The 22,225-nt window shown below is 44.3% G+C and overlaps 1 protein-coding gene across 1 annotated transcript; it reads left to right on the forward strand.

Moving 5' to 3' along the window:
• Positions 1-447: 447 nt before the first annotated feature.
• Positions 448-18,722, forward strand: adamts4.L (ADAM metallopeptidase with thrombospondin type 1 motif 4 L homeolog). The gene is made up of 9 exons (XM_018231697.2): positions 448-1,508; positions 12,219-12,557; positions 12,712-12,844; positions 12,956-13,123; positions 13,204-13,490; positions 13,836-14,022; positions 14,279-14,454; positions 14,625-14,800; positions 15,225-18,722. The coding sequence occupies exons 1-9, from the start codon at positions 864-866 to the stop codon at positions 15,661-15,663; spliced, it is 2,550 nt and encodes an 849-aa protein (XP_018087186.1). The 5' UTR covers positions 448-863; the 3' UTR covers positions 15,664-18,722.
• Positions 18,723-22,225: the final 3,503 nt, after the last annotated feature.

Here is a 22,225-nt window from a genome sequence, read left to right on the forward strand (position 1 = left end):
GGGGGGGGGGGGCAGTCGAATAAATCTTCAAGAAATCTGGGAAAATGAACCAGGGAGCAATGCACGGACATTGAAAGCGCTGTGTCAGATTTGGCTCCGAGCCTCCGCTCTAATATCCCAGGAAAAATGCCAATTAACCCCAGAAACCCTGGGAGTGCAGCTAAATGTGACTTTTTTAATACATAGCTGGAAAATGGGTAATTAACCTGAAAATAATGTGTGGGTGACCGTTTCACTGATTTCCCCCCTTACTGGCTGGAATATTTTATTTATTTACTTTTTGTAGAGGGAGGGGTGGGAGAGGATGTTTATCATAATTTATGTAGGAAAGAAAAGCAAAAAAAAACCCTGATGTTTCATGTGAAGGAGCTGAGTGATTACAGGAAAAATGAGGAGAGATTCCAGCCAATAGGAGCTGAGCTGGGGCAGCTGTTAAATAGGAGAGTGGGCTGAGGGATCAGTCAGTTTGGAGCAGAAGAGGAGAAGGGAGACACTGGGAGAAGTGCACAGCAGAACGAAGCTGAAAGACAAATTATTTTCCAAGGAATCTTTCAAACTTCAAGAAACTGGAAACATAAAATTAGACGAGGTCTGGACAATTCTGAGAATCTTTCCTTTGCTCTGGTTACTATTCAGTCCCGGGAATCACAGAGACCAAAACTCAGGGAAAAGAAAGAAAAACGTTTTGCCTTTAAACCTTCCAGTTTCTTGGATTTCAGTAGGTGGAGATTTTTCTACTTTAACTTTTTGTTATTATTTCATAAGTTCTCCCCTGAGCTCTGATCCTTTTTTTTATTCTTTAAAAGACCCATTTCTGTTTTGTTTTTTTTAATTTAATTTGGGAATTGGACTTTTTTGGAACCATGACTTTCTCCATGAAGCCGGTGCCTCCTGTGAAGGTGTCGTGGATGTTTGTTTTTGCTGTTGCCTCGGTACACGTGGTAGTTGCTCTCGGAGACAGTTCTCAAGCCGGCTACAAGGAGGAAATTGTGTTTCCGGAAAGACTCAACTCGAGCTTCCGTCAGGAGCAACTACTCTGGCCAGGGAATGAGGTGCCCTCTGAGAACCACCTGGTTTTCCAATTCCGGGCATTTGGAGAAGAATTGATTTTGAATATGGAGAGGGACCCCAGTTTTCTCTCCGAAGACCTGACAGTGCAATACTTGGGCAAAAACAGACAATCCGATGCCAATGGCCTTTCCGAAAACGGCAGCTATTTCACAGGATCTGTCAATTCCGACCCAGAATCTATCGCCGCTATCAACTACAATGAAGCCTCTCTAGTGGGAGTTCTACAGTATCGGGGTGCTGAATTTCACATCCAACCCTTGGAAGGTGGAGGACTCAACAGCGTTGAAGGAATTGGGGCACATGTCATCCGCAAGAAAGTTCCAAATAGGTCCAAAGGGCCCATGTGCAATGTAGGACCTCAAGCTGCGACAACAGTTTCCAATCTTGAACCCAAAGATAACACTGTAAAGGCCAGAGCTGCCTCAACTAGATCCAAGGTAGGACTACACCTGTTTCTAGGGGTGCTAATATGGATGGATTGTCCAGAGCTTTGCATAAATTAGGGCCACTCAAAGCAGCAGTAGGCATAAAGAGTTGGGGAAAGAAGATGCCATATGGCAAGATGGAGACAGTAGGAAAGATAATGACAGTTGGGCAAGATGGTGACAGTAAGGAAAGATGGAGAAAGTAGGGCAAGATGGAGACAGTTGGGCAAGATTGTGACAGTGGGGCAATATGGAGACAATTGGGCTAGATGGAGACAGTAGGACAAGATAATGACAGTAGGGCAAGATGAAGACAGTAAGGCAAGATGGAGATAGTAGGACAAGATGGAGACAGTAGGACAAGATGGAGATAGTAGGACAAAATGGAGACAGTAAGAGACAGTAATACAAGATGGAGACAGTAGGACGAGATGGAGACAGTAGGACTAGATAATGACAGTAGGGCAAGATAGAGACAGTAGAACAAGATGGAGACAGAAGGGCAAGATGGGAAGAGTATTGCAAGAGGGTGACAGTGGGGCAAGGAGGAGACAGTAGGGCAAGATGGAGACAGTAGAACAAGATGTAGACAGTAGGGCAAGATGGAGACAGTAGGACAAGATGGAGACAGTAGGACAAGATGGAGACAGTAGGACAAGATGCAGACAGTAGGGCAAGATGGGAAGAGTAGGGCAAGATTGTGACAGTGGGGCAAGATGGAGACAGTAGGACAAGATTGTGACAGTAGGACAAGATGGAGACAGTAGGACAAGATGTTGACAGTAGGGCAAGATGGAGACAGTAGGACAAGATGGGAAGAGTAGGGCAAGATGGTGACAGTGGGGCAATATGGAGACAGTAGGGCAAGATGGTGACAATGGGGCAATATGGAGACAGTAGGGCAAGATGGTGACAGTGGGGCAATATGGAGACAGTAGGGCAAGATGGTGACAGTGGGGCAATATGGAGACAGTAAGGCAAGATGGTGACAGTGGGGCAATATGGAGACCGTAGGGCAAGATGGTGACAGTGGGGCAATATGGAGACAGTAAGGCCAGATGGTGACAGTATGGCAAGATAATGACAGTTGGGCAAGATGGAGACAGTAGAACAAGATGGAGACAGTAAGGCAAGATGGAGACAGTAGAACAATATGGAGACAGTAGAACAAGATGGAGACAGTAGGGCAAGATGGAGACAGTAGGTCAAGATGGAGACAGTAGGACAAGATGGAGACAGTAGAACAATATGGAGACAGTAGAACAAGATGGAGACAGTAGGGCAAGATGGAGACAGTAGGGCAAGATGGAGACAGTAGGGCAAGATGGAGACAGTAGGGCAAGATGGAGACAGTAGGGCAAGATGGAGATAGTAGGGCAAGATAGAGACAGTAAATCAGTTTTGCCCACACTTAAGTCCTTCATTCACCCCAGTCTCCTGTAACAACCAAACATGGGGCTGTGGTGTAACATGAAAGGGTTAGAGCAAGGGGCTACTGGTTACTTGTATAGACAGAAATTGGGTAAATTCTGTCTGTACAATATCCCGGGATGGGGTTTCCCAGGTAAGATCAAAAAGCAACATCCCCCCAGAGCCTCTGAGAAAACTGTAATGGTTCCCTTGTTGTGTTTGGATAAGTTTCTTAATTAGCCGTCTCTGGTTCCCTTCCTGCACCAGACACAAGACTCTCATTACTCCTATAGTTTCAAAGTGTCTCATTGACCTCTCCAGCAGATACAAGGCAACAGCAGCCTGTGTATATGTCTAATCTACACCAGACCCCCTGGGGGTCTCCTATATTTTTACCCTGTGTCTTAGCAGTAGCTGTGATTTTATATATATATATATTTATAGGAGCTGCCATAATGTTTCCCATAGCCAGTACAGGATAAGAGTATCGTGTGCCCAGAGCATTGTACATATGAAGGAGGGAGGTGCCATATTGATTCCCTTAGACAGTACAGTATGAGGGTATAGTTTATTGTGTGCCCAGAACATTCCTTCTCTGTATATTTGTATTTATACATATGGGAGGAAGAGCTGCCATATTGATTCCCTTAGACAGTACAGTATGAGGGTATAGCTTATTGTGTGCCCAGAACATTCCTTCTCTGTATATTTGTATTTATACATATGGGAGGAGGAGGTGCCATATTGATTCCCTTAGACAGTACAGTATGAGGGTATAGCTTATTGTGTGCCCAGAACATTCCTTCTCTGTATATTTGTATTTATACATATGGGAGGAGGAGGTGCCATATTGATTCCCTTAGACAGTACAGTATGAGGGTATAGCTTATTGTGTGCCCAGAACATTCCTTCTCTGTATATTTGTATTTATACATATGGGAGGAGGTGCCATATTGATTCCCTTAGACAGTACAGTATGAGGGTATAGCTAATTGTGTGCCCAGAACATTCCTTCTCTGTATATTTGTATTTATACATATGGGAGGAGGAGGTGCCATATTGATTCCCTTAGACAGTACAGTATGAGGGTATAGCTTGTGTGCCCAGAACATTCCTTCTCTGTATATTTGTATTTATACATATGGGAGGAGGAGGTGCCATATTGATTCCCTTAGACAGTACAGTATGAGGGTATAGCTTATTGTGTGCCCAGAACATTCCTTCTCTGTATATTTGTATTTATACATATGGGAGGAGGGAGGAGCCATATTGATTCCCTTAGACAGTACAGTATGAGGGTATAGCTTATTGTGTGCCCAGAACACTCCTTCTCTGTATATTTGTATTTATACATATGGGAGGAGGGAGGTGCCATATTGATTCCCTTAGACAGTACAGTATGAGGGTATAGCTTATTGTGTGCCCAGAACACTCCTTCTCTGTATATTTGTATTTATACATATGGGAGGAGGAGGTGCCATATTGATTCCCTTAGACAGTACAGTATGAGGTATAGCTTAATGTGTGCCCAGAACATTCCTTCTCTGTATATTTGTATTTATACATATGGGAGGAGGAGGTGCCATATTGATTACCTTAGACAGTACAGTATGAGGGTATAGCTTATTGTGTGCCCAGAACATTCCTTCTCTGTATATTTGTATTTATACATATGGGAGGAGGTGCCATATTGATTCCCTTAGACAGTACAGTATGAGGGTATAGCTTATTGTGTGCCCAGAACATTCCTTCTCTGTATATTTGTATATAATACATATAAGTACAACATGTTGTCAATGAGAGAACATTACAGGTCATGCAGTAAGTAGGATTCTCTAATTGCCTGGGGGGAAATATTTAGGCTCTCAGATGGGCCTTTGTTGATGTAGTGAAGGAAAGGGTAATATATATATAAATGAACTGTAACTCTCACATGTTCTTCCTTTGTATAAACACAGAGATAACTAGATCCAGTCACCAGGTAGGACTATGGGTGTGTGTTTCCCTCAGTAAAAACATCCCAAGAGATGGAGAACATTAAGTGGGTCCCTTTCCTCGTGGGTGACCCCAAACCACTTCTCCCTGGGGAAGCCCAGAACTGCTCTTAGTGACTATCGCTGATAGAGAGTGTGATAACTCCTCACTATCCTTATTAATGGGCTCACTGCACAACATAATTCTCCAACACTAAGGCCTCACTTTACTGCAGGCCCTCTCCCTGTTGCCCCAGGTAGACTCCAAAGAGGAAGAAATATGGGTTTCACCCCCTTTATAGATGAAGGAACTAGGGAATACCCATAATGCACCTGGGTTAGGGAGAAGAACTTCCATATACAGGACATAACCCGACTATAGGACTTCCTGTACAAGTGTCACGTCCTCGTTCTGTTTCTTGTAGTTGTACAATGAGTCCATAGAAGGATTGAGAGTCAGTGCCAGGGATCGAGCAGGGGCACAAGATGCCATTACAGGGCACTGCCAGGATGTACATTCTTTTTATAGATAATTATCGTTCATAATTAGACAAGGTGGGGGGAGCTGAGAGCTTTGGACTATCAATGGGACCCTTGTGTAGCGCTGGGCACACCGGAAACATCTGAAGTTGCTTCACCCTTGAGAGAACCTCTTAGTGTCGGATCCATTTACCTGCCCTGGCAGTTTAACTCATTCCTTTTCATTGGCTACACAAGGCGGCCATATTTATCTGCTCAGCCAGTGCTTTGTCTATAGTTTCGTTTTGCCTTCACTCGTTCAGTTGTACCATGTAACAAATACAATGGAATGATGGGCAAGTGGTGGAGACAGTTATCAGTCCGTTGGGTTGATTTGGAGACTACAGATCCCATAATGCAGCAGGTGGAGAGGTCATGTGATGCAGACATGTGGGGCCCATAGCTGTAGGGATGGGGCTGTTGTGGATATTAGAGGGAAATTGGAGCAAAATAATCCTGTAATGGGCACCACCTTGTCTGAACACGTTCCCTGCATTCCACACAGGAGATGTCTCACAGATCCACAGCCATAAAGTGAAGTGTAGGAATAAAGACTGGGGTGGGACTGATGGGCAATTCCCCCGAGTCTCAGAACCAAAGAGACAGGACCCATCTCTGGGGGCTTCTTAGTGGTCTCCTTGGCTGCTGACTGGCCCTTGTACCATCAGACATCAGAGTGTTTATCTGATATCTTTATAAGCAACATGGTACTTCCCAAATGTACAGGTTTAGTTCCCCTTTATAATAATGTGTCTGTGCTGCAAGGAACATGCTCTGGGCTTGTACGTGAGTTGTGGCAATGAATGGGTTTGCCAATATCGGGGGGCTAGAGTGTAGAGTTACAGTAATAAATGGGTTTGCCAATATCGGGGGGCTAGAGTGTAGAGTTACAGTAATGAATGGGTTTGCCAATATCGGGGGGCTAGAGTGTAAAGTTACAGTAATAAATGGGCTTGCCAATATTGGGGGGCTGGTACATGAGTTGTAACAATCAATGGATTTGCCAATATCTGGCGGGTTGAGTGTAGAGTTACAGTAATAATGGGATTTGCAAATATTGGGGGGCTAGAGTGTAAAGTTACAGTAATAAATGGATTTGCCAATATCTGGGGGGTTGAGTGTAGAGTTACAGTAATAAATGCATTTGCCAATATCGGGGGGCTAGAGTGTAGTTACAGTAAGGAATGGGTTTGCCAATATCGGGGGGCTAGAGTGTAGACTTACAGTAATAAATGGGTTTGCCAATATCGGGGGGCTAGAGTGTAGTTACAGTAAGGAATGGGTTTGCCAATATCGGGGGGCTAGAGTGTAGAGTTACAGTAATGAATGGGTTTGCCAATATCGGGGGGGCTAGAGTGTAGAGTTACAGTAATGAATGGGTTTGCCAATATCGGGGGGCTAGAGTGTAGAGTTACAGTAATGAATGGGTTTGCCAGTATCGGGGGGCTAGAGTGTAGAGTTACAGTAATTAATGGATTTGCCAGTATCGGGGGGCTGGAGCACAGAGTTGCTGGTGACCCACTCGAGGGCAGGAAGGAATCTTTATGTCTCCCAGTTCCTCTGCCTCCCACTGTCTGTCTGTCTGTCTGTCTGTCTGTCTGTTTGTCTGTCTGTTTGTCTGTTTGTCTGTTTGTCTGGACTGGTCTGTGGGCGCTGGATGGAAAACTGACATCCCTTCTGGTCTCCCGGAGACTTGCCTGGGCCAGTGCCACGGAGTTCAGGGGGTTAATTTGGCTAATGACTTTACCACAAGCAGCTCCCTAATCAAACTCCTTCCTTTTTCCACCTCGTCTCAGATACACACGGAAATATGGAAAATATTCATTCATCTCAGCCGCTCTTTCCCAGTAAGTCCCTCTCTGTGAGGCTTTAGCCCGGGACCACTACTAGCCGGGGGCATTGTGGGTAATGAACAAGACCAGTGCAGGATTATGTGTCACATAGTAATTATGTCCCAATATACATAGAACAGAATATACATTGCTGCAGGACCTTATAAATAAATACATACACCAATTCAACTCACAGAAATAGATAACATAACAAATAAAATAAAAGGAACAATAAGAAACCAAAATCCAAACAAAACCTCACTTAGAGGATTTACAGATTTAAGTGAAGAGAACTATTAACTAACAGCAACTAACGGAACAACGATTTGTAATTAGCGGTTGGTCGAATAAATTCGCCAGGCATGGATTCGCTTTCGTGCCTCGCCGCCGGCGAATGTTTTAGCGAAACTGTGTCAAAAATTCACCGGCGAAAAATTTGTTGCGGGAAAAAAAAATTGTAACACGTCAAAATTATTCAGACACCCACTGACCTCAATGCGTTTCGCGAATTTTCGCCATTTTGCAAATTATTCGGCCAAACGGGACAGATTCGCCCATCGCTATTTGTAATATCTCTAAGATTTCGATTTTGTGACAAGGATCAATTTGTTCGAAAAAAAGGAGACCAATTATTTAGAAATCTGCGCATTAAATGGGGGTTAGTTGTTAAAGGGGAACTATTGAGAAAACGAAAATTTAATATAAGCTTCATCATATTGAAATAAGAAATTTTCTAAATACAATCAATTAAATATTCTGTATTGTTTCTGAAATAATCCAGTTTATGTTCACTATTCCTCTCTCAGCATCTGTTTCTCTTCATTCTCTCTTCATGCAGCAGTTGGGTGTCAGATATTCACTGACAGTTAGATCCAATATATCTTATAGGGGGGCTCCTTTTGCCTAGAAGATGTATTAGAGGTCACTCTATTAAACTCACCAGACATCATGTCTCTCTACATGCAGGATTTTGTTAGATTTTGTTTGTATTGGAATCAGTTATTTGAGTGAGCTCTAATTCATCTGCTAGGAAAGGAGCCCCCCTATAAGATATATTGGATCTAACTGTCAGTGAATATCTGACACCCAACTGCTGCATGAAGAGAGAATGAAGAGAAACAGATGCTGAGAGAGGAATAGTGAACATAAACTTGATTATTTCAGAAACAATGCAGAATTTTTGATTGTATTTAGAAAGTTTCTTATTTCAGTATGATGAAGCTGATATTAAATTTTCATTTTCGCGATAGTTCCCCTTTAAGTGCAGGATTCGTACTATAAATGGTGGGCCTCAGAGCTGACAGCTTCCCACAGCAAACAATTTAACATTTACTGGAAACACACAGCGGATTGGTTGCTATGGGTTACTAGACCTTCTTACATTCATATCCATCTATCTCTAATCCTGGGAGTAGATTGCACATTGCTCCCTCTAACCTAATGTCCCCAGCGAGATCCTCACTTTATGGCTGTCACACAAACTGCCCAGGCCAAGGAGATTCCGTCTCCGTTTTCACACACGTTATAAATAACGTGGGGTCGTTCCCACGCACTGGACTTGGGAAAGCTCCGTAGGGGGTGTGTGTAGCCTTGGCAGGTAGAACTCACACAAGAATCCGTAAGACTTGTGCCAGGCTCATGGTGCCAGCGTGTGGGTTGGCAGAATCACTTGGCAGGAGGAAGAGGAGGAGCAGTAAAGCAAGTGGGCCAGAAGATCGCTCAGGAGGTCCAAATGTGAGGCTCCAGCTTTGTCTCTCCTTCCACACGATAACTGAATGAATGTGGGTCTTTGTGTCCCTCTTGACTTGGGATGGAGCACAATGATCAATAGGGGAAGGCTTTCCAGGTCGCTCAAGCATAAAATCCTGGTGCTGACGGACAATGGACAGGACAGGGATACTTTAGGAAATGAAAGAGGAAATCAGAGCTGATACAGTCTCCTCCCCTGTTTCAGCATTAACTTCTAGTATCTTATAGAATGGCTAATTCTAAGCAACCTTTCAATTGCTCTTCATTATTTATTTGTAATAGTTGATTTAAAAGTATCTGCCTTCTTCTTCTGACTCTTTCCAGCTGTATAATGGGGGTCACTGACCCCATCTAAAAGCAAATGCTCTGTAAGGCTACACATGTATTGTTATTGCATCACATCAATGCACGGTCGCTAGGGTAATTTGGACCCTAGCAACCAGATGGCTGAAACTGGAGAGCGGCTGAATAAAAAGCTAAATAATGCAAAAACCAGAGATGATAAAAAATGAAAACCAATTGTCTCAGAATATCCCTCTCTACATCATACTAACAGTTCATTTAAAGGTATACAACCCCTTTAAAGGGCAAGTTCAATGTACGATTCACCGTTTGCTAAGTTGTTCAGCAGCAGCTCTGGCTGTCATTTGTCGGTGATAAGTGACACTTATACATTGAAATAAATCTAGCCGAGCCATCAGTCAGAGTGGAAGACCCCTAGTTTGAAAACCACTTTCCAAGGACAATAAATAAAATATGCCCTTGGTTATTTGCAGCTTTGCTGACGTCCATGCAAACATTTCATGAGTCAGAACCTCTCTAAACATCCCGTCGCTCTATATTTGCTGAGTAATGACGCGCCTCTTTATCAGGGTTGCCAGTTTGGGGGGTTACCAGCCAAATTGGGCTACTAATGTAAAGCCCAGGCGGGATTTGAAAGTACAAACTAGCCATGGTACAGATTTGGGCTACTGGATTTGGGCTACTTTTTGGGGCTGTTTTATACCTTGGAAACCAGCCAAAGTTTTTCTTGCCCTAATGTGCCCAGCCTGCGTCTCATAATGCATGTTGGGTAATGTCGTTTTTGTATAACAATTTGCCAACTGCCAAGTTGAATGTAAGACTACAATACCCAGCATGCAATGGGACTGACTAGTGTTGAAGTCGGGAGTTACCAGATTTTGGCTTCTGTACCCCAGTCTCCCGTCACGCTCAATTTCCTCAATTTCAGACAATTTTGGGGCAAATAATCTACTGGCCACCAAAATGTCTAGAGGTTGAGCTGTTTTACCAATATCTATTGAAATTGTATCTGTATTAGGGACTTGTGGGGCCCCCTTCTGTAGTTACGCCCCCTGGTGACGGGCAAATCAATTTGCTTCGTGGAAAAATTTGCAAAAATTAAAAAAAGGCTGTAATTTCACATATATGTATTTATTTTTTGGACTTTCTTTTTCACTGCACATTTTGTGTTATTTTTGGGCTACTTTTGAAGTGCCTCTTGGTCAGTTTTGGGCTGGTTTTGTCGCCGACTTTGGCTGGTTTTGACATTTAGACCTGGTAACCTTGCGCTTTATTCAAACAGTCGCCTTGTACGGCTCACCCCGACACTCACACTCTAATGTGAGGTCCGTCCCAATGACCGTCCCCCGTCCCACCTACATGTTATTGGCTGACGGTGCCGTGTTTATGCAGTAAGTCTGGATGTCCCATTATTGGAGCGTTTGCGCAAGGCCTCGAGTCAACAACAAACAGACGAAGATGAGACTCCATCCAAAAAGCTGTCACCATAAAGCTCTGGGATTCACTGATACAAGGGGTCTGGGAAGGGAGGGGGGCAGATCTGCTATTTACGTTCACGTGTATCCGGAGTGAGTAACACTAATAAACGCCAACGTCGAGGCGCCGCGTCATCTCGTGTCGATGATGTTAAAAATCACTGCACTCCCCACCCCCTAATTCTTAGGATTAAGAAACCTCGTCAGGGTCATAAATCACCCGGACAGAATTGCAAAACTTTGTTCTACTCTCTGTCTTTCCATAAAAACTCGCTCCGCTTCCAAGAACTTTCCGGTGACTGTCTCTGATGCAACACGCCACCTGCGCTGACCCCATTACAAAAGTCAGCCCTAAAAATGTCTTGTGAATATTATTTTATTATATGAGATGACTTTGTTACATTCTTCCAAAGTGCTACAACATCTCATTTATTTACGGTTAAAGACTTCCCTTCATGTAAGCGGCCATCAATGTTCTAGTCCAGCCCACTGCTTGTGTCAGACTTGCTGCCCCGACCCATAAGTTTCCATCAGATGTTCTAGTTCCACCCACTGCTGGATTTATAAACTCCCTGCTCCTCCTTCTTAAAGAGTTTGAGTCCCACCTAAATAGTGTCAGACTGAGTCTCTTAAGGTCCATCAGAGAACCTGGTATGAAGGGCCCACTCTAGAACAGTCACTAGGTGTAATAAAGACCTATGGTTCAAATGAAAAAAGCATGATGGGAATTGTTCTTGGCAGGGGCCCACCAGGAGAAGTTCTGGTACTCTGATAGCTCAGTCCAACACAGGTTACAGACTCCCTGACCCTCATTCTTGTAAGCTGCCCGTACAATTCCTACACCCTTTTAGCTTCCATCAGTGTTCTAGTCCAGCCCACTGATTGGGTGAAAGCAGGTTAATTAGGGCAATGGGGCAACTGTAAATCTCTATAAAGCTGTTGATGAACTGTAAACCTCAATGTGTTGTTCCCCCAACACTCACACACAGGCAATGACAATTGGGGGGTGTTGGAACAACTGTTGAAGAACTAAATCTTAGGCATCTCCAGAAGATGGCCCTGTTATTTTGTTGCTTTGACTGGGTCTGGGGATTGACTGGTTGGGACTGACTAGTGGGTGCCTGGTGGAGCCTAATTCAGGAGCGTAGGGAGCCCTGGGCATAATCAGGACAGTAATATGGCTTTGAGGGGCCTCTTCCCAAGGAGAAGGCACAAACCAAGGGCTTTATCTTGAAATACAATTAAGGACAAGCTGGTTGTCATGTGGTTTTGAAGTTACCTCAACCAGGTCTAAACAATGACATCCCCACATTGGCGAGAGATGAGGCAGCACAGAGATGTTTATTGAGGCAAAGAGCATTGCTTTTATGTTCAGGGATGTGTGCTGCCGATGATTGATTGTAGGAAAAAAGTGATTTTCCCTGATGTTTTACCTAAGCCTCTTCCTTTCTTCTCCACCAGAGATTCGCATCTGTCCCTCGCTATGTGGAGACGCTGGTTGTAGCAGATGAGACCATGGCAGACTTCCACGGCGCCGACCTCAAGCGATATCTGCTCACCGTCATGGCAGCCTCAGCCAAATTCTTCCGCCACCCTAGCCTGAAGAATCCGGTTAATGTGGTGGTGACTCGGCTTGTTGTGATTGGAAAGGCGGACAAGTCCCAGAAGTATGGCGGCCTTAAGATGACCACCAATGCTGCTGAGATGCTGAGAAACTTCTGCGAGTGGCAGAAAGGACTGAACAAGCCAAATGACTCTGATTCTGAGCATTTTGATACGGCGATACTCTTCACCAGGCAGGTTAGTAGCTCAGCTTGAGTCCTGGTCAGTGAAGCTCCAGTTAAGCTGAGGATCACAAAACCTTAGGTGAAGTGCTTTCCATGGGTGGAACTGGCACTGTGGTGAAGGTCGGTCTACTTTCTTTTAACAACTTGACACCTTGTTCTATCTACAGAACCTTTGTGGTGTATCCACGTGTGACACTCTGGGCATGGCTGATGTTGGCACTGTGTGCGACCCTTCCCGAAGCTGTTCCATAGTTGAAGACGATGGTTTGCAGTCGGCTTTTACAGCTGCGCACGAGCTCGGTAAGGATAATATAAATGGTCAGAAAAGAAAGGGAACTGGTTAAAAGTGCTCAGACTTTGTCACGTGACTCCACGGATGATTCCATTGTTCTACTTTTGGTCTCCTTTTAGGCCACGTCTTTAACATGCTCCATGATAATTCCAAGCCCTGTGTGGAACTGAACCGCCCCAGCAACATGAAGCACATGATGGCTCCGGTGATGTCCTTTGTTGACCCAGAAGAACTGTGGTCTCCCTGCAGTGCCAAGTTCATTACAGACTTCTTAGATAATGGAAATGGTAAGTGTCGTGGAGTAACAGTGCTGAAGTCCTGTAGCTTCAAAGGAGAAGCAGCCTAACCCCTATTTCTCTCTGTCCAGGTCACTGCCTTTTGGATAAGCCTCGTACTCCTCTCCGATTACCAGTGCCTTTCCCGGGCAACGACTATGACGCTGATCGCCAGTGCCAACTGACTTTTGGCCCAGACTCTCGTCATTGCCCAAACCTCCACATACCTTGCTCTTCTCTCTGGTGCACGGGCAAAATCGATGGGCACTTCATGTGCCAAACCAAACACTTCCCCTGGGCTGATGGCACCAGCTGTGGTGTGGGCAAGACCTGCATGAGTGGCCGATGCATCAGCAAAGTGGAGATGAAAGCCTTCAACGTAAGCACATTTTGGCTTTTCCCCTCTGGAAACAATTTCATTTAAGGGTCTTCTACATTGTGTTGCCTTCATCGTTTTGTTTAAGGGACCGGTAGGCCTAAAATCGAGTAACCATTCATCGTTGGCCAAAATATGCAGGTTTTTTTTATAAAATATTCCGTTGGTGGCCGGATGCCAAGACATGAGATTCCTCCAAGAGAGAGGAATGTGTCGGAAGAAAATTTCCATTGTGAATTTCTTTCCAGAGAAAGTGGTTGATGCTTGAGCCAGAATATCCCCTCAGCTGTTGTGTTCCTGCTTTTGTCAGGGGGCAGTCAGGTAATTCTTCCCCGTATTTCTTTGCAGACACCGGTTAATGGTGGTTGGGGTCCCTGGGGATCATATGGAGAATGTTCGAGGACGTGCGGAGGTGGTGTGCAGTTCTCCCACCGTGAATGCAACAAACCAGTTCCACGCAATGGTGGAAAGTACTGTGAGGGCAAAAGGACCCAGTATCGCTCCTGTAACACCCAGATATGCGCTGTGGGCAATGGTGAGTTGAAAGTTAATCTAGTTCTGGTTGGAATGGGTAAATGATTCTTCTGGTTCTGGGATGAGCCAAGTTCAGCTGCTCTGAACAAGAAGAGTAAGGGCTCCACCTACTGGTTGGCATAGATAAGATAGTGGCTCTCATATGGTGCTGCAGGTAAAAGATAACCTTAGCATTATGGCAGCTTCCATTATGTATTACCATTGCCGGTCAATTGTCCAAGAAATAAAACACCCCAAATTTTATTGTCCAATTGCAGCTCTGACCTACAGAGAACAGCAGTGTGCTGCATTCAACCACAGGACAGATATGTTCAAGACCTTCCCATCGCCTATAGACTGGGTGCCAAGATATAACGGCATTGTGGAGAAGGACCGATGTAAACTTTTCTGCCAGTCTCGTCCTCTGGGATTCTACTATATGTTGGAGCCAAGGGTAAGTGACACAGGACACAACTTGATTTTTCAAGCAACATTCCCTAAGTAAAGAAAAAAAAAAATAGATCCAATAGTAATATCAGTCTACAAGTCTTTCTTAGGGTAAGTCCTAATTGTGTTCTTTGACTAAAGTCTAAGCATCTTCCTGACCATCTTCTCTTCATCCAGGTGGCAGACGGGACACCATGCTCCCCTGACTCAACCTCCGTGTGTGTTCAAGGGCGATGTGTCCATGCAGGGTGTGACCGAATAATTGGGTCCAAGAAGAAATTTGACAAGTGCATGGTGTGCGGAGGGAACGGATCTACCTGTACCAAGACCTACGGATCCTTCACAAAGCCCAGGTAACCATCTCCAAGATAACTCTAATTCCGATGGAATCTTCCCCCCAGCCCCTTGGAACCTGATGGCTCCAGTAGTGACATAGATGTTCAGATCCTACTTGACCCCAAGACGAATTGTCCCTTTTCCTGCTGAAGCTTACCCATATTCAGCACAAACTTTTAATACAAATATACTACTTAGTAGTTCTGGTGCCCAACAATATACTATTTGGCCTGGTGCCCTGCCTCTTTTCCCCTCACCCGCACTCAATTCACACACCACCACCGGTAGTTTCCCCTGCCATTCTCTACTCTCTTCAGCTCAATGTGACCCCCCCCCACCACAGTTGAGGTTATGGTCATGGTACATAGAGGGGAAGAAGGGAAATAAGAATTTTTTTTAAGGATGAACATTATAAAACATCTCTTTGTTTCCTGTTGACAGATACGGCTACAACAATGTGGTTACAATTCCAGCTGGTGCCACCAATATTCTGATACGTCAAAACAGTGGTTCATCTTCCACCACCGATGGAGTCTACCTGGCACTGAAGAGGCAAGATGGCTCCTATGCCCTTAACGGCAATTACATCTTGGTGCCCTCAGAACTGGACATCAGTGTCGGGGGAGGTGCATCCGTCAAGTACAGCGGAGCTACAAAGGCAGTGGAGACCATTGTTGCCCGTGGTCCTCTGAAAGAGCCGTTGACCCTTCAAGCTTTAGTGGTCAATGACCAGCGAGTGCCGCGCCTCAAATACACATTTTTTGTTCCCAAGCCCACGGTTCGTTCTAGCCCACCAAAAAAGACCACAGTCTTTGAAACGTTGAAACGAAGAGCCGAGATCATGGAAATTCTTAGGAGGACAAGGAACAACCACAAATAATGAAAACAATGAGTAGACTGTCTTCATTCACCAAGGCTAAGCCACACAAGTTCTCAGTATTTTAGTGAAGGGAAAGAAATGTTTGGGAGACAATGGACCTTCAAACAGGCCTATCAGACAGCACTGTGCTAAGCTGATTAAAGGAAAGCAAGGCTGGCAGATATATTAGATGGTTTTAAGAAAGGGTTGGTGAATTTTTAGCAAGTGAGAAAAAACAAGGTTACTGCGTTCTCTTAAAGGATCACCACTATTTTGGGTACCAACGGGATAGTTGACTCCAGGTCCACCATGCACAAACGACAAACCTTTGTAACCAAAGACAAAGAAGATAATGAAAGACACTTTGGTTGGTGGAACATAAACTATAAGCAGGGATATTCTTTGGCATAACCTAGAAGAAGTTCCATGGATGAGAACTAGACATATTTGTCGTTGCTGAGTCGAAGAAAAAAAAAGCCGCAGATGTTGGCAGGTCCACCGCTCGTGGCTTCTCTCCAGACTTCTTTCCACATTAACTCTTGTTCTGTTCCCTCAGCATTTTACTTCTGCTGGGCAATTCATGTCAAGAGCACTATAGGGGGGTGCATATTAGAAGGTCTTGTCCAGTAGGATGTAGAGCTTCTTCTACCACTATGGGATGGGGGGGAGGTCTTCTTCAGTAGGACACTGAGCTTTTTCTACCACTATGGGATGGGAGAAGGTCTTCTCCAGTAGGATGCTGAGTTTATTCTACCACCACTTTATTCTACCACTATGGGATGGGGAGAAGGTCTTCTCCAATAGAATGCTGAGCTTCTTCTACCAGATGGGACTATGTCAGTGTCTCTCAGTTACGACTCCAAGAAGCTGCACCCCCAGCAGCAAGCTACGTTGGACACATCTCCTTGGACTGAAAGTAGGGTCTGGAAACCCTAACTTATTAATACGCCTTATTTAATATAAACATACAGTACAAAGACATAGAACAATGAACTCAACGGGGAACAGCCTGAAATGGCTGGCAGATGTCCTCCTTGGCACCTCATATTTCTGCACATGGTGTTAGCCAAAGAGGAATGTTAGCTTGGTTATTATAAGTATCTCCCACGCAAAACAGAAATTAATTTGGGCTTTCAGAGGTTAGAATTAATGGATCTGCTGGCCCCATTACAGGGTCTACAGCAATGTTAAACCAGACCAGAACTGGCTGTGTGTGTTCCTGGGGCTCTGCCCAAGAACAAGTTGCTGCTGTGATATAATAGGGACTCGTTAGAGCCGTCGCCTCGTTATGAGGAAACAAAGGTGCTATCATGACGATCCCTAGAGGTCTAAGCCATGGTCTCGTTGAAGAGATACCACAGATAGTCCTGTTACAGGAATGCCCTGGAGGTGGCACTGACTCACTACTGGCTGCAATACGGCCTACGGGGTAAATATCATAACAGGCACAAAGTTAGTTGCAACAAAGTAACAGCTTTCACTGATCTGTTTCAAATCAAGAACACTGGCACCCGTTATTACTTTACCTCCGTTTCCAAATACGGCAACGACACAACCCCACGAAATAACCCACAGTGTTGACCCCCTTATCATTGTGTACAACCTCCCATTCCTTTTATTATTTGCGGTTGCCTATTTATTAACTATTTATGAATGCGTAGATTGGTTGGACATGTCTCAAGGCGGCAAAACCGCTCGGTGTGGGATGATGTCATAACGTGGTTCTTGCGCAATGATGTCACAAAAATAATTGCGCATCATTCAAACTAATAGACGAGGTGCTGTTACTCCTGCTCTCCACTAGGGGTGCAGCTATTGGTTTGCAGGGCTCTTGTCTTCCACCAATTACAATGCTACTCTATAAGGTACACTATGTACTGGGATTGTACCCCATGGTAAGACGTTGGGTATGGAGAACAGGTGGTGCAGTAGCATCGTGCCCCAGATCATGTCATTATGGGATGTATCATATGAATAATGCACAGAATGCAGGGGCTGGACATAAAACCAGGCCCTTCAGATGTTGCCCTTTTTTACTATAATGTAAATGCTGGGGGCCATGTTACCCTAATACCGGCCCTTGTGGGGCGCAGGACCTGGTAGCCACCCCAGAGGCCCCCAGCCTTGATACAGACACCCCCAGAATATGCAGAGGTCACAAATAAATCCCTGTGTTGGTTTTGATGCTAGTTTTGTTTTAATAATTATTTTTTGTATTGTAAAGAAGCAACATGCACAAGATTATTTAAATATATTTATATGGAACGACTCCCGTGTTTGTATTTCTTCTGTCATGGGCCCGCCCTGTCTGAGCCGTCCAATCAGCTCCTGGGGTACTGGCAAATATGTGGGATAAGAGGGTGCATTGGCCCATTCACAAGATATTGGAGAAAAACTCGGGGTACAGAGGGAAACAGCCCAAATACTGGGTACATGAGGGATGATGCCAATACTCGGGGTACAGAGGGAACCAGCCCAAATACTGGGTACATGAGGGATGATGCCAATACTCGGGGTACAGAGGGAAACAGCCCAAATACCGGGTACATGAGGGATGATGCCAATACTCGGGGTACAGAGGGAAACAGCCCAAATACTGGGTACATGAGGGATGATGCCAATACTCGGGGTACAGAGGGAAACAGCCCAAATACTGGGTACATGAGGGATGATGCCAATACTCGGGGTGAGTCAGTAAATAAAGTACAGGGGTGCATACAAAAAAGGTAAAGGGGCTGCAGTGGTACGGAGGGGACTAAATTTGGGGTTCAGGTGCAGCAAGGCAATATGTCAGGTACAGGTGAAGGAATGTATTTATACATTGGGGGGGGGGAGAATCAGATCCATAGTGTTATCTCTGTGCTGAACACAAGCCCCCAATGCCCCAGTCACACACACAGTTAATTGGGGCGAGAGCCTTCCCTGTGCCTCGGGGGGGGGGGAGTACAACACGCTCTGTACTGAGATAAATCTGTTCCTTTACAGCCGTTCCAGCGATATTGATGTAAATGTGTTGGGAGAGTCTCGCCAAAAAGCTTCATGAAAAATAGACCCCATTTTATTATCCAAATTGAACAGAAGTTCAGCTGGAACTGACACGTGGCACAGCCTTCAGTACAGCCGTGGAACTGCCTCCCAGCAGAGGTGGCCACAGAGACTGTGAGCAGCAGAGAGTCTTCTACAGAATCTTCCCCTTTAATGAGCTTCTAGCACTAGAGTGTAAGCTTTTTGGACAGGGTCTCCCATTATACCACTAGAGTGTAAGCTTTTTGGACAGGGTCTCCCATTATACCATTAGAGTGTAAGCTATTTGGAACAGGGACTCTCATTATGCCACTAGTGTAAGTTCAATGGGACAGTGTCTCCCATTATACCACTAGAGTGTAAGCTCCTTGGGAAAGGGTCTTCCATCACATCACTAGAGTATAAGTTCCATGGGGCAGGGTCTCCCATTATACCACTTGAGTGTAAGCCCCTTGGGAAAGGTTCTCCCATTATACCACTAGAATGTAAGCTCCTTGGGAAAGGGTCTCCCATCACATCACTAGAGTGTAAGTTCCATGGGCAGGGTCTCCCATTATACCACTTGAGTGTAAGCCCCTTGGGAAAGGTTCTCCCATTATACCACTAGAATGTAAGCTCCTTGGGAAAGGGTCTCCCATCACATCACTAGAGTGTAAGTTCCATGGGCAGGGTCTCCCATTATACCATTAGAGTGTAAGCTATTTGGAACAGGGACTCTCATTATGCCACTAGTGTAAGTTCAATGGGACAGTGTCTCCCATTATACCACTAGAGTGTAAGCTCCTTGGGGCAGGCTCTCCCATTATACTACTAGACTATAAGCTCCTTGGGAAAGGGTCTTCCATTATACCACTAGAATGTAAGCTCCTTGGGACAGAGTCTCCCATTATACCTCTAGAGTGGAAGCTCCTTGGGACAGAGTCTCCCATTATACCTCTAGAGTGTAAGCTCCTTGGGAAAGGGTCCCCATTATACCACTAGAGTGTAAGCTCCTTGGGAAAGGGTCCCCATTATGGCAGTACTAAAGGATAAGTGACTCCTAAAAAGAAACAATAAGCAGTCACACAATAACTAAGCAGCGCAACAGTCGTCTCCATGTTTATTTACCAATATCCAGGAATTGTACATTACTTTGTAGAGTTAAAAACCAAATGAAAGGCAATAAATATTGAGTTGCTGGGCCAGCATGCAGGGAGTGATGTGCAGCAGCAGCTGGGTGTCCGCTCCCTATTTATCCCTATTTATGGATCTGCATAGGAAAAGTGAAGAAAGAGATATGAGCTGTAAGTCCCGGGCAGGGAAGGGTTACCTGTAGCCCCGCCTCCCACTGGGAATGTATTTAATAAGCACAGGGGTTAATGAAGTCTTCAGCTTAATAAGGGGAAGAGGAAAGGGCTCGTGTCTCGACTGATAGGGGGGTTTGTAACGTGGCTCCTCTCTATTTCTCTCTCTCTGTCTCTCTATTTCTCTCTCTCTGATTCTCTGTCTCTTTCTCTCTCTATACTTCTCTCTCTGTGTGTAACAGATTAAAGGCAGAGACTGGAAGAGAACTCGAGTCCAATGAGCCAAGAGCAATAGTCAGGAGAGCAATGCTGCCCCCTGCTGCTCACGACTAGTATCAGCCCCTATTGTCTGAATCCTAAATATCCTTCTAGTGTCTAGAGCCTCCCATAGACACAAAGATCTCCCGACCTGCCACTAACCTTTCAGATCAAATAAAGTAGTAAAAAAAATTCTTTTAACCTGTCCCATCGACTAAACGACCGATCTCCACCGAACGAAAAATGTCGGGACTCTCCACACACGGTCCGAAAATCATATGAATCCTCGATTCGTACAATCGGATCTTTGTGTCTATGGCCAGTTTAACTGGGGAGCCTCGCTGTTACTGGGGTACTAGTGTGTCACTAGCTGGAATCACAATAAAGCTGGACTGCTAAACTCATGACTAATGAATGGAGGCATGGGACACCTGCCTGGATATGTACTGGTTAAAGGGGGTGTTCACCTTTAAATTAACTGTTAGTATGATGTAGAGAGGGATATTCTGAGACAATTTGCAATTGGTTTTCATTTTTTATTATTTGTGGTTTTTGGCTTTTTATTCAGCAGCTCTCCAGTTTATAATTTCAGCTATCTGGTTACTATGGTCCAAATTGCCCTAGCAACCATGCATTGATTTGAATAAGAGACTGGAATATGAATAGGAGAGGCCTGAATAGAAAGAGGAGTAATAAACGGTAACAATAACAACACATTTGTAGCCTTACAGAGTATTTGTAAAGCTGGAAAGAGTCCGAAGAAAAAGGCAAATCATAAAAAAAAAAAAAACTATAAAAAATAATGAAGACCAATTGAAAAGTTGCTTAGAATGAGCCATTCTGAAACATAACAAAGGTGAACCACCCTTGTAAAGGGAATATAAATAGGAAGCACCAATCCATATGGGAAGTCATTGGTTGCCATAGGATACGTTAATACATTGCCACAAAGGCAGATCAATTAAAGGAACCTCCCAATAATTAATATTTTGTATATAAAGAATTTTATTTCACTCAATCCACAGCCCCACGTGCCCCATATAAGGGTGAGGCTGGGAATAACTGCACCCAAGACGTTTAATACTTTAAGGGCACAAATGCTGATTGGAAGTGGAACAAAGTGGGCAACTGGGGTAGTACATACAGGGAGCCAGACCCCTGCTTAGACCTTTGGGTTAAAGGTCAGTAATGGAAGCCCAGACCTCTGCTGGTGGAACTGGGGTAATGCAGCTACGGCCACTCATTCAAGGGGTTGTTCACCTTTAAATTAACTGTTAGTATGCTGTAGAGAGTGATATTCTGAGACAATTTGTAATTGGTTTTCATTTTTTATTATTTGTGGTTTTTGACTTATTTAGCTTTTTATTCAGCAGCTCTCCAGTTCAGCAATCTTGTTGCTAGGGTCCACATTACCCTAGCAACCATACATTGATTAGAATAAGAGACTGGAATATGAATAGGAGAGGCCTGAATAGAAAGAGGAGTAATAAAATGTAGCAATAACACTAAGGGGCAGATTCATCGAAGGTCGAATTTCTAATTCATGCAATTTTTTTTTTACTCTAATAAATTAGAATATACTCAAAATTCGAAATGGGAGGTTATTTAAGAAAAAATTCGAACGTATAAAACTCGAACAAATATCACTGACTTGAAAACTCGAATCGAATGCGACTAAACTCGGCTTGAATTAAAAGCTTCAAATGGGTCGCCGGACCTCTGCCATTGACTTCTACATGATCTCGGCAAATCGAATTCAATTCGTTAAGGTTAAGGTTTGATACATCTCGAAATTCAAATTTGAATTCTGATTATTCCCAATTCAAATTTGTGAGATTTGACCAAAAATACTATGTGAAAATTCGAATTTACTATTCGACCATTAATAAATTTGCCCCAACATGTGTAGCTTTACAGAATATCTATTTTTAGATGGGGTCAGTGACCCCCATTTGAAAGCTGGAGAGAGTTAGAAGAAGAAAGTAAATAATTCAAAAACTATAAAAAAAAAAAAAAAT

Source organism: Xenopus laevis, chromosome 8L (assembly GCF_017654675.1).
Source record: "Xenopus laevis strain J_2021 chromosome 8L, Xenopus_laevis_v10.1, whole genome shotgun sequence".
Taxonomy (NCBI): domain Eukaryota; kingdom Metazoa; phylum Chordata; class Amphibia; order Anura; family Pipidae; genus Xenopus; species Xenopus laevis.

Bases quoted from the DNA above. Each gene is read 5' to 3' on its own strand.
- adamts4.L (XM_018231697.2), top strand. From the start codon at position 864: ATGACTTTCTCCATGAAGCCGGTGCCTCCTGTGAAGGTGTCGTGGATG. The intron at 12,558-12,711 runs GTTAGTAGCTCA...TTCTATCTACAG, and splicing joins CGATACTCTTCACCAGGCAG to AACCTTTGTGGTGTATCCAC. The intron at 13,491-13,835 runs GTAAGCACATTT...ATTTCTTTGCAG, and splicing joins TGGAGATGAAAGCCTTCAAC to ACACCGGTTAATGGTGGTTG.